General features: G+C 42.7%; 1 protein-coding gene across 1 annotated transcript in view; it reads left to right on the top strand.

The window, feature by feature from the left end:
- LOC106572912 (laminin subunit alpha-5) overlaps positions 1 to 13,455 on the top strand; it is a 292,659-nt gene that overhangs the window by 99,281 nt on the left and 179,923 nt on the right. Inside the window, exons 8-12 of the mRNA XM_082962271.1 lie at positions 10,392 to 10,510; positions 11,327 to 11,417; positions 11,756 to 11,890; positions 12,601 to 12,666; positions 12,948 to 13,088. Of these exons, the coding sequence (XP_082818397.1) occupies positions 10,392 to 10,510; positions 11,327 to 11,417; positions 11,756 to 11,890; positions 12,601 to 12,666; positions 12,948 to 13,088 (552 nt within the window). The remainder of the gene's footprint in view (positions 1 to 10,391; positions 10,511 to 11,326; positions 11,418 to 11,755; positions 11,891 to 12,600; positions 12,667 to 12,947; positions 13,089 to 13,455) is intronic.

The following is a 13,455-nucleotide window of genomic DNA, read 5'->3' as shown; positions in this document are numbered from 1 at the left end:
AGTCTCAGTAACTATCCTCTAGGATCAGTCTCAGTAACTATCCTCTAGGATCAGTCTCAGTAACTATCCTCTAGGATCAGTCTCAGTAACTATCCTCTAGGATCAGTCTCAGTAACTATCCTCTAGGATCAGTCTCAGTAACTATCCTCTAGGATCAGTCTCAGTAACTATCCTCTAGGATCAGTCTCAGTAACTATGCTCTAGGATCAGTCTCAGTAACTATCCTCTAGGATCAGTCTCAGTAACTATCCCCTAGGATCAGTCTCAGTAACTATGCTCTAGGATCAGTCTCAGTAACTATCCCCTAGGATCAGTCTCAGTAACTATCCTCTAGGATCAGTCTCAGTAACTATCCCCTAGGATCAGTCTCAGTAACTATCCTCTAGGATCAGTCTCAGTAACTATCCTCTAGGATCAGTCTCAGTAACTATCCCCTAGGATCAGTCTCAGTAACTATCCTCTAGGATCAGTCTCAGTAACTATCCCCTAGGATCAGTCTCAGTAACTATCCCCTAGGATCAGTCTCAGTAACTATCCTCTAGGATCAGTCTCAGTAACTATCCTCTAGGATCAGTCTCAGTAACTATCCTCTAGGATCAGTCTCAGTAACTATCCTCTAGGATCAGTCTCAGTAACTATCCTCTAGGATCAGTCTCAGTAACTATGCTCTAGGATCAGTCTCAGTAACTATCCCCTAGGATCAGTCTCAGTAACTATCCCCTAGGATCAGTCTCAGTAACTATCCTCTAGGATCAGTCTCAGTAACTATCCCCTAGGATCAGTCTCAGTAACTATCCTCTAGGATCAGTCTCAGTAACTATCCTCTAGGATCAGTCTCAGTAACTATCCCATAGGATCAGTCTCAGTAACTATCCCATAGGATCAGTCTCAGTAACTATCCCCTAGGATCAGTCTCAGTAACTATCCCCTAGGATCAGTCTCAGTAACTATCCCCTAGGATCAGTCTCAGTAACTATCCTCTAGGATCAGTCTCAGTAACTATCCTCTAGGATCAGTCTCAGTAACTATCCTCTAGGATCAGTCTCAGTAACTATCCTCTAGGATCCGTCTCAGTAACTATCCCCTAGGATCAGTCTCAGTAACTATCCTCTAGGATCAGTCTCAGTAACTATCCTCTAGGATCAGTCTCAGTAACTATCCTCTAGGATCAGTCTCAGTAACTATCCTCTAGGATCAGTCTCAGTAACTATCCCCTAGGATCAGTCTCAGTAACTATCCCCTAGGATCAGTCTCAGTAACTATCCCCTAGGATCAGTCTCAGTAACTATCCCCTAGGATCAGTCTCAGTAACTATCCTCTAGGATCAGTCTCAGTAACTATCCCCTAGGATCAGTCTCAGTAACTATCCTCTAGGATCAGTCTCAGTAACTATCCTCTAGGATCAGTCTCAGTAACTATCCTCTAGGATCAGTCTCAGTAACTATCCTCTAGGGAAACAGGAACAGTCCATGGCTCCTCTCACTGACACCTTTTCCACCCTCCATCCATACTGGATACACACAGACACACTTGTGCAAACACACACACACACACACACACACACACACACACACACACACACACACACACACACACACACACACACACACACACACACACACACACACACACACACACACACACACACACACACACACACACACACCGCATCATCATCATGAAAGACCCAGTTATTTTTAATCATGGATCCACAGACGTCACAAAAAATGAATGAAAACAAGAGATAGAGAGAGAGTGTGACCTCACAACGGCTTCGCCAGAACAGAAACATCGAAGTTATCATGTTGTTTCAGTCTGATAAAAGCGGTGTGCTGAGGGAAGCGGTGTCAGCCCCACTAGGTCTGATCTGAGCAGACCGTGTGTGTGTGTGTGTGTGTGTGTGTGTGTGTGTGTGTGTGTGTGTGTGTGTGTGTGTGTGTGTGTGTGTGTGTGTGTGTGTGTGTGTGTGTGTGTGTTGTGGATAAGGGTGTATGGCTACGGCCACCTCTCTGTCGCTGGAGGCTGATAAGAACAGATAAACTCACAGATTGTCTTTTCTCAGACTCAGTAAAAATAGGATTACCTAAGGTCTCTGTTGGGTCAGCTGTGGCTGCCAAAACCAAGTAGGGAGGTGTGTTTTTCTGTGTTTAGTTTGTGCGAGGTTGGGATGTCGGATTCCTCGGATGTCTCATTCTCACCTAAATCTAATCTCAATGCTTCTTGAAATATTATTTTTTCCCCCATCCTTTCTCCGCTGAAAAACTGAAGAAAAAAACAACTGGTCATATGGTCTGATAAAGTTCAGTCTTGTTGATATGGTCTGGTACAGTTCAGTCTTGTTGATATGGTCTGGTACAGTTCAGTCTTGTTGATATGGTCTGGTACAGTTCAGTCTTGTTGATATGGTCTGGTACAGTTCAGTCTTGTTGATATGGTCTGGTACAGTTCAGTCTTGTTGATATGGTCTGGTACAGTTCAGTCTTGTTGATATGGTCTGGTACAGTTCAGTCTTGTTGATATGGTCTGGTACAGTTCAGTCTTGTTGATATGGTCTGGTACAGTTCAGTCTTGTTGATATGGTCTGGTACAGTTCAGTCTTGTTGATATGGTCTGGTACAGTTCAGTCTTGTTGATATGGTCTGGTACAGTTCAGTGTTGTTGATATGGTCTGGTACAGTTCAGTCTTGTTGATATGGTCTGGTACAGTTCCTGCTCCGACTATGTGACAACAGAACATCTGTTAGAAAGGCAGCAGTGAGAAAGGCCAGAAGGGTGCATGTAGCTACAGTGTTTCTTCCAACTCCATCCATCTCAGTATAAAGGTTCTTCGATCTAAAACCCTCGGTCCATCAGAGGTCCCTGAAAACCAGGGTTAGGGTCAATTCCATTTAAATTCAGGAGGTCAGTTTACTTCCTCAAAAAGTCTGTTTACTTCCTGAATTGACTGAATTGAAATGGGTATGTAAATGATAGCTTTGGTTGGGATGAGACGGGTCTGTAAATGATAGTTTATGGTTGAGATGAGACGGGTCTGTAAATGATAGTTTATGGTTGGGATTTGACGGGTATGTAAATGATAGTTTATGGTTGAGATGAGACGGGTCTGTAAATGATAGTTTATGGTTGGGATGAGACGGGTCTGTAAATTATAGTTTATGGTTGGGATGAGACGGGTCTGTAAATGATAGTTTATGGTTGGGATGAGACGGGTCTGTAAATGATAGTTTATGGTTGGGATGAGACGGGTCTGTAAATGATAGTTTATGGTTGGGATGAGACGGGTCTGTGAATGATAGTTTATGGTTGGGATGAGACGGGTCTGTGAATGATAGTTTATGGTTGGGATGAGACGGGTCTGTAAATGATAGTTTATGGTTGGGATGAGACGGGTCTGTAAATGATAGTTTATGGTTGGGATGAGACGGGTCTGTAAATGATAGTTTATGGTTGGGATGAGACGGGTCTGTAAATGATAGTTTATGGTTGGGATGAGACGGGTCTGTGAATGATAGTTTATGGTTGGGATGAGACGGGTCTGTAAATGATAGTTTATGGTTGGGATGAGACGGGTCTGTGAATGATAGTTTATGGTTGGGATGAGACGGGTCTGTAAATGATAGTTTATGGTTGGGATGAGACGGGTCTGTAAATGATAGTTTATGGTTGGGATGAGACGGGTCTGTGAATGATAGTTTATGGTTGGGATGAGACAGGTCTGTGAATGATAGTTTATGGTTGGGATGAGACGGGTCTGTAAATGATAGTTTATGGTTGGGATGAGACGGGTCTGTGAATGATAGTTTATGGTTGGGATGAGACGGGTCTGTGAATGATAGTTTATGGTTGGGATGAGACGGGTCTGTAAATGATAGTTTATGGTTGGGATGAGACGGGTCTGTGAATGATAGTTTATGGTTGGGATGAGACGGGTCTGTGAATGATAGTTTATGGTTGGGATGAGACGGGTCTGTAAATGATAGTTTATGGTTGGGATGAGACGGGTCTGTGAATGATAGTTTATGGTTGGGATGAGACGGGTCTGTAAATGATAGTTTATGGTTGGGATGAGACGGGTCTGTAAATGATAGTTTATGGTTGGGATGAGACGGGTCTGTGAATGATAGTTTATGGTTGGGATGAGACGCGTCTGTGAATGATAGTTTATGGTTGGGATGAGACGGGTCTGTAAATGATAGTTTATGGTTGGGATGAGACGGGTCTGTAAATGATAGTTTATGGTTGGGATGAGACGGGTCTGTAAATGATAGTTTATGGTTGGGATGAGACGGGTCTGTGAATGATAGTTTATGGTTGGGATGAGACGGGTCTGTAAATGATAGTTTATGGTTGGGATGAGACGGGTCTGTGAATGATAGTTTATGGTTGGGATGAGACGGGTCTGTGAATGATAGTTTATGGTTGGGATGAGACGGGTCTGTGAATGATAGTTTATGGTTGGGATGAGACGGGTCTGTAAATGATAGTTTATGGTTGGGATGAGACGGGTCTGTGAATGATAGTTTATGGTTGGGATGAGACGGGTCTGTGAATGATAGTTTATGGTTGGGATGAGACGGGTCTGTAAATGATAGTTTATGGTTGGGATGAGACGGGTCTGTAAATGATAGTTTATGGTTGGGATGAGACGGGTCTGTGAATGGTAGTTTATGGTTGGGATGAGACGGGTCTGTGAATGATAGTTTATGGTTGGGATGAGACGGGTCTGTGAATGATAGTTTATGGTTGGGATGAGACCAGGATGTGTGTTGATAGTTTATGGTTGGGATGAGACCAGGATGTGTGTTGATAGTTTATGGTTGGGATGAGACCAGGATGTGTGTTGATAGTTTATGGTTGGGATGAGACCAGGATGTGTGTTGATAGTTTATGGTTGGGATGAGACCAGGATGTGTGTTGATAGTTTATGGTTGGGATGAGACCATGATGTGTGTTGATAGTTTATGGTTGGGATGAGACCAGGATGTGTGTTGATAGTTTATGGTTGGGATGAGACCAGGATGTGTGTTGATAGTTTATGGTTGGGATGAGACGGGTCTGTGAATGATAGTTTATGGTTGGGATGAGACGGGTCTGTGAATGATAGTTTATGGTTGGGATGAGACGGGTCTGTAAATGATAGTTTATGGTTGGGATGAGACGGGTCTGTGAATGATAGTTTATGGTTGGGATGAGACGGGTCTGTGAATGATAGTTTATGGTTGGGATGAGACGGGTCTGTAAATGATAGTTTATGGTTGGGATGAGACGGGTCTGTGAATGATAGTTTATGGTTGGGATGAGACGGGTCTGTAAATGATAGTTTATGGTTGGGATGAGACGGGTCTGTGAATGATAGTTTATGGTTGGGATGAGACGGGTCTGTGAATGATAGTTTATGGTTGGGATGAGACGGGTCTGTGAAAGATAGTTTATGGTTGGGATGAGACGGGTCTGTAAATGATAGTTTATGGTTGGGATGAGACGGGTCTGTAAATTATAGTTTATGGTTGGGATGAGACGGGTCTGTGAATGATAGTTTATGGTTGGGATGAGACGGGTCTGTAAATGATAGTTTATGGTTGGGATGAGACGGGTCTGTGAATGATAGTTTATGGTTGGGATGAGACGGGTCTGTGAATCATAGTTTATGGTTGGGATGAGACGGGTCTGTGAATGATAGTTTATGGTTGGGATGAGACGGGTCTGTAAATGATAGTTTATGGTTGGGATGAGACGGGTCTGTGAATGATAGTTTATGGTTGGGATGAGACGGGTCTGTGAATGATAGTTTATGGTTGGGATGAGACGGGTCTGTAAATGATAGTTTATGGTTGGGATGAGACGGGTCTGTAAATGATAGTTTATGGTTGGGATGAGACGGGTCTGTAAATGATAGTTTATGGTTGGGATGAGACGGGTCTGTGAATGATAGTTTATGGTTGGGATGAGACGGGTCTGTGAATGATAGTTTATGGTTGGGATGAGACGGGTCTGTGAATGATAGTTTATGGTTGGGATGAGACGGGTCTGTGAATGATAGTTTATGGTTGGGATGAGACCAGGATGTGTGTTGATAGTTTATGGTTGGGATGAGACCAGGATGTGTGTTGATAGTTTATGGTTGGGATGAGACCAGGATGTGTGTTGATAGTTTATGGTTGGGATGAGACCAGGATGTGTGTTGATAGTTTATGGTTGGGATGAGACCAGGATGTGTGTTGATAGTTTATGGTTGGGATGAGACGGGTCTGTGAATGATAGTTTATGGTTGGGATGAGACGGGTCTGTGAATGATAGTTTATGGTTGGGATGAGACGGGTCTGTAAATGATAGTTTATGGTTGGGATGAGACGGGTCTGTGAATGATAGTTTATGGTTGGGATGAGACGGGTCTGTGAATGATAGTTTATGGTTGGGATGAGACGGGTCTGTAAATGATAGTTTATGGTTGGGATGAGACGGGTCTGTGAATGATAGTTTATGGTTGGGATGAGACGGGTCTGTAAATGATAGTTTATGGTTGGGATGAGACGGGTCTGTAAATGATAGTTTATGGTTGGGATGAGACGGGTCTGTGAATGATAGTTTATGGTTGGGATGAGACGCGTCTGTGAATGATAGTTTATGGTTGGGATGAGACGGGTCTGTAAATGATAGTTTATGGTTGGGATGAGACGGGTCTGTAAATGATAGTTTATGGTTGGGATGAGACGGGTCTGTAAATGATAGTTTATGGTTTGGATGAGACGGGTCTGTGAATGATAGTTTATGGTTGGGATGAGACGGGTCTGTAAATGATAGTTTATGGTTGGGATGAGACGGGTCTGTGAATGATAGTTTATGGTTGGGATGAGACGGGTCTGTGAATGATAGTTTATGGTTGGGATGAGACGGGTCTGTGAATGATAGTTTATGGTTGGGATGAGACGGGTCTGTAAATGATAGTTTATGGTTGGGATGAGACGGGTCTGTGAATGATAGTTTATGGTTGGGATGAGACCAGGATGTGTGTTGATAGTTTATGGTTGGGATGAGACCAGGATGTGTGTTGATAGTTTATGGTTGGGATGAGACCAGGATGTGTGTTGATAGTTTATGGTTGGGATGAGACCAGGATGTGTGTTGATAGTTTATGGTTGGGATGAGACCAGGATGTGTGTTGATAGTTTATGGTTGGGATGAGACCATGATGTGTGTTGATAGTTTATGGTTGGGATGAGACCAGGATGTGTGTTGATAGTTTATGGTTGGGATGAGACCAGGATGTGTGTTGATAGTTTATGGTTGGGATGAGACGGGTCTGTGAATGATAGTTTATGGTTGGGATGAGACGGGTCTGTGAATGATAGTTTATGGTTGGGATGAGACGGGTCTGTAAATGATAGTTTATGGTTGGGATGAGACGGGTCTGTGAATGATAGTTTATGGTTGGGATGAGACGGGTCTGTGAATGATAGTTTATGGTTGGGATGAGACGGGTCTGTAAATGATAGTTTATGGTTGGGATGAGACGGGTCTGTGAATGATAGTTTATGGTTGGGATGAGACGGGTCTGTAAATGATAGTTTATGGTTGGGATGAGACGGGTCTGTAAATGATAGTTTATGGTTGGGATGAGACGGGTCTGTGAATGATAGTTTATGGTTGGGATGAGACGGGTCTGTGAATGATAGTTTATGGTTGGGATGAGACGGGTCTGTAAATGATAGTTTATGGTTGGGATGAGACGGGTCTGTAAATGATAGTTTATGGTTGGGATGAGACGGGTCTGTGAATGATAGTTTATGGTTGGGATGAGACGGGTCTGTAAATGATAGTTTATGGTTGGGATGAGACGGGTCTGTGAATGATAGTTTATGGTTGGGATGAGACGGGTCTGTGAATCATAGTTTATGGTTGTGATGAGACGGGTCTGTGAATGATAGTTTATGGTTGGGATGAGACGGGTCTGTAAATGATAGTTTATGGTTGGGATGAGACGGGTCTGTGAATGATAGTTTATGGTTGGGATGAGACGGGTCTGTGAATGATAGTTTATGGTTGGGATGAGACGGGTCTGTAAATGATAGTTTATGGTTGGGATGAGACGGGTCTGTAAATGATAGTTTATGGTTGGGATGAGACGGGTCTGTGAATGATAGTTTATGGTTGGGATGAGACGGGTCTGTGAATGATAGTTTATGGTTGGGATGAGACGGGTCTGTGAATGATAGTTTATGGTTGGGATGAGACGGGTCTGTGAATGATAGTTTATGGTTGGGATGAGACCAGGATGTGTGTTGATAGTTTATGGTTGGGATGAGACCAGGATGTGTGTTGATAGTTTATGGTTGGGATGAGACCAGGATGTGTGTTGATAGTTTATGGTTGGGATGAGACCAGGATGTGTGTTGATAGTTTATGGTTGGGATGAGACCAGGATGTGTGTTGATAGTTTATGGTTGGGATGAGACGGGTCTGTGAATGATAGTTTATGGTTGGGATGAGACGGGTCTGTGAATGATAGTTTATGGTTGGGATGAGACGGGTCTGTAAATGATAGTTTATGGTTGGGATGAGACGGGTCTGTAAATGATAGTTTATGGTTGGGATGAGACGGGTCTGTGAATGATAGTTTATGGTTGGGATGAGACGGGTCTGTAAATGATAGTTTATGGTTGGGATGAGACGGGTCTGTGAATGATAGTTTATGGTTGGGATGAGACGGGTCTGTGAATCATAGTTTATGGTTGGGATGAGACGGGTCTGTGAATGATAGTTTATGGTTGGGATGAGACGGGTCTGTAAATGATAGTTTATGGTTGGGATGAGACGGGTCTGTGAATGATAGTTTATGGTTGGGATGAGACGGGTCTGTGAATGATAGTTTATGGTTGGGATGAGACGGGTCTGTAAATGATAGTTTATGGTTGGGATGAGACGGGTCTGTAAATGATAGTTTATGGTTGGGATGAGACGGGTCTGTGAATGATAGTTTATGGTTGGGATGAGACGGGTCTGTGAATGATAGTTTATGGTTGGGATGAGACGGGTCTGTGAATGATAGTTTATGGTTGGGATGAGACGGGTCTGTGAATGATAGTTTATGGTTGGGATGAGACCAGGATGTGTGTTGATAGTTTATGGTTGGGATGAGACCAGGATGTGTGTTGATAGTTTATGGTTGGGATGAGACCAGGATGTGTGTTGATAGTTTATGGTTGGGATGAGACCAGGATGTGTGTTGATAGTTTATGGTTGGGATGAGACCAGGATGTGTGTTGATAGTTTATGGTTGGGATGAGACGGGTCTGTGAATGATAGTTTATGGTTGGGATGAGACGGGTCTGTGAATGATAGTTTATGGTTGGGATGAGACGGGTCTGTGAATGATAGTTTATGGTTGGGATGAGACGGGTCTGTGAATGATAGTTTATGGTTGGGATGAGACGGGTCTGTGAATGATAGTTTATGGTTGGGATGAGACGGGTCTGTAAATGATAGTTTATGGTTGGGATGAGACGGGTCTGTAAATGATAGTTTATGGTTGGGATGAGACGGGTCTGTAAATGATAGTTTATGGTTGGGATGAGACGGGTCTGTAAATGATAGTTTATGGTTGGGATGAGACGGGTCTGTGAATGATAGTTTATGGTTGGGATGAGACGGGTCTGTGAATGATAGTTTATGGTTGGGATGAGACGGGTCTGTGAATGATAGTTTATGGTTGGGATGAGACGGGTCTGTGAATGATAGTTTATGGTTGGGATGAGACCAGGATGTGAATGATAGTTTATGGTTGGGATGAGACCAGGATGTGTGTTGATAGTTTATGGTTGGGATGAGACCAGGATGTGTGTTGATAGTTTATGGTTGGGATGAGACCAGGATGTGTGTTGATAGTTTATGGTTGGGATGAGACCAGGATGTGTGTTGATAGTTTATGGTTGGGATGAGACCAGGATGTGTGTTGATAGTTTATGGTTGGGATGAGACCAGGATGTGTGTTGATACACATTACATTTCCTTGTTTGTGTGTCAGTCTGTTTCCCGGTTATCTGTTTCATTCACTGTAGCTCATATCTACTTTTTTTTTTAATATTTTTTTTTTTATTACTAGTTGCGATCCTTACGAAGCACGACCCGCCAAGCCACGCTGCTTCTTAACACACTGCTCGTTTAACCCAGAAGTCAGCCGAACCAATGTACCGGAGAGAAACACCTTCCAACTGACGACAGCGTCAGCTTGCAGGCGCCCCCCCCCCCCGGGCCCGCCACTAGGCGTTTCTAATTTCATACCTTCATATGTCCGTTTTTGTTTTGTTGTTTTGGTTTCAAACTTTCTGATGAATGAAATGTCTTTGTGTGTTAAGGTTGACTGAGTCCTTATTTTCTGTTCATATTTCTTTCAGCGTGTAACTGTAACCAACACTCGTTTGGCTGTTACTACGACCCCGATGTAGACCAGAGGAGAGCTAGCGTCAACATCCAGGGAGAGTACAGGGGCGGTGGAGTCTGCATGGAGTGTCAGGTATCACCACTGTCCTTTATAAACACCTAGTCCTTATAGCAGGAGATGATTACAGAAGCTAGCAAAAGACATGGCCTAGACAAGTGAAATTACATTTGTTCAACCTATAAATGTATCAATCAATTAAGCAAAAGGTATTACATTTATTTGTGTAGCCTCCCTATTCCATTGCACCGTCTCCATTTAATCTGAACTGTGTCCTTATCTACATTGCTGAACATTGCTGAGTGTAATCCTGTGCTGTATGTCATTGACTCATCCTAACCCTGTGTTGTATGTCATTGACTCACTGTAATCCTGTGTTGTATGTCATTGACTCATTGTAATCCTGTGTTGTATGTCATTGACTCATCCTAATCCTGTGTTGTATGTCATTGACTCACTGTAATCCTGTGCTGTATGTCATCAACTCACTGTAATCCTGTGTTGTATGTCATTGACTCATTGTAATCCTGTGTTGTATGTCTTTGACTCATTGTAATCCTGTGTTGTATGTCATTGGCTCACTGTAATCCTGTGCTGTATGTCATTGACTCACTGTAATCCTGTGTTGTATGTCATTGACTCATTGTAATCCTGTGTTGTATGTCATTGGCTCACTGTAATCCTGTGCTGTATGTCATCGACTCACTGTAATCCTGTGATGTATGTCATTAACCCATTGTAATCCTGTGTTGTATGTCATTGACCCATTGTAATCCTGTGTTGTATGTCATTAACCCATTGTAATCATGAAAATACATTTCAGTAACTATCCCCTAAAATAAATCTGTGTCGTATGCCATTGACTCATTGTATCTTGCTTTCCACTCCCAGCATCACACCGCTGGTGTCAACTGTGAGCGCTGTATCCTCACCTACTACAGATCACCTGACCATCCCCTGGACTCCCCATTGGCCTGCTCCCGTGAGTGACAGTTATTATTCAAACTAAAATACATGTTGATTGGTGTGTTTGAAAGATAATGTATGAAATGGGGAAAAAATGTATGAAATGTATGCATTCACTACTGTAAATCGCTCTGGATAAGAGTGTCTGCTAAATTACTAAAATGTAAAATGTAAAATGTATTTGTCCCTTGTGTGGAAATAAAATGGTGTTTATAGCTGAACTGTAGGTCTTGATTATATTTTTTTCTTAAAAGTTACGTTTGTTACTTGACAGCAGATTAATACAGTTGATTGTCTTCGTTCACCTCCTCTTCCTCCTCCTCCTCCTCCTCCTCTTCCTCCTCCATTCTGCAGCCTGTGTGTGCCAGTCAGAGTTCACAGATGGTACCTGTGAGGATCTGACGGGTCGTTGTTACTGTAAACCCAACTACACCGGAGAGAACTGTGACTCCTGTGCGGAGGAATACATTAACTTCCCAGACTGCTACTGTAAGTATCCCGAATGTAAAAAATGTGTTATGGTTCTCATAAAATAGGTCTTTGGGTACAAAGTTGTAGGGGCATAAACAGGAAGTAGTCTTTAGGGGACAGTTTTCCTGGACACAGATTTAGACTAGTCCTGGACAACAACAAAAGAAATCATTCTCAATGGAGAATGTCTATTGAACTAGCTGTTTAGTCCAGGACTGTCACACGGGTCGTGAAATGGAGACCAAGACGCAGCGTGGATAGTGCTCATTTTCAATCTTTTAATGACGACACTTGACAAAATAACAAAAAAACGACCAACACAGTCCCGTCAGGTACACTTAGACTAAACGGGAAACAACTACCCACAACCCCAAAGGAAAAACAGGCTGCCTAAGTATGGCTTCCAATCAGAGACAACGAAAGACACCTGCCCCTGATTGGAAACCATACCCGGCCGAACATGAAAACCAACACATAGAAATAGATAACTAGAACAAACCCACATAGAAACAGAAAACCCAAAATACATACAAAACAAACCCCCCCTGCCACGCCCTGACCATTCTACTATGGCAAATGACCTCTTTCACTGGTCAGGACGTGACAAGGACTAGGTTTAATCTGTGTTTGGGAAACAGATCCTACAGCTTTGTAGCAGCCCGGGATCGATAAGAACTCTCTCTCAAGCTGACTACTGCTATAACTTGTCTAATGTGTGTTTCTGTCAGCCATAGCAACCTACCTCAACAACAACAATAGCAACAGAGAAGCTAAACCTGACGGAGAAATCATCAGTAAGTCTTTTAAATATATTTTATTTCTCCAATTTATTCAAAACGATAGTACAAATCATACCGACGGAGTAAGGCAAGACAAATTTTTCTCCATCTGTGGTTATCATGTGTTATTATAACCAATCGTTTTCTCTGCGTTGTACACGTCTCTGCTTGTGTTGGACCATTAAATCCTACTGAATGCAATGAGATAGACATGTGGGATGTGATTAGCAGAACCAAACAATGTCAAGTCTATCTTCGGCTACAGTACAGTACGTGTCTCCTATCTCTCTGTGTAGACTGTGAGTGCAGTGCTGCGGGTACGGAGGGGAACTCCTGCCATCCAGACCTGCGTACCCGTACCTGTATCTGTAAACCTGGCTTCACTGGGGAACACTGTGACGTCTGTGCACCAGGGTACTACGGACTCAACTGCCAGGGTAAGTTACCACCCAGAGAGACTATACACTAGATAACTTTACAGAGAGATATACACTAGATAACTTTACAGAGAGATATACACTAGATAACTTTACAGAGAGATATACACTAGATAACTTTACAGAGAGATATACACTAGATAACTTTACAGAGAGATATACACTAGATAACTTTACACACAGTGATATACACTAGATAACTTTACACACAGCGATATACACTAGATAACTTTACAGAGAGATATACACTAGATAACTTTACACACAGTGATATACACTAGATAACTTTACAGAGAGATATACACTAGATAACTTTACACACAGTGATATACACTAGATAACTTTACACACAGTGATATACACTAGA

The sequence above is a fragment of the Salmo salar genome, chromosome 15 (genome assembly GCF_965601325.2).
Source record: "Salmo salar chromosome 15, fSalSal1, whole genome shotgun sequence".
NCBI classification, from domain to species: domain Eukaryota; kingdom Metazoa; phylum Chordata; class Actinopteri; order Salmoniformes; family Salmonidae; genus Salmo; species Salmo salar.
The sequence above is the reverse complement of the archived record's forward strand: the minus strand, read 5'-3'. Positions and strand labels throughout refer to the sequence as shown.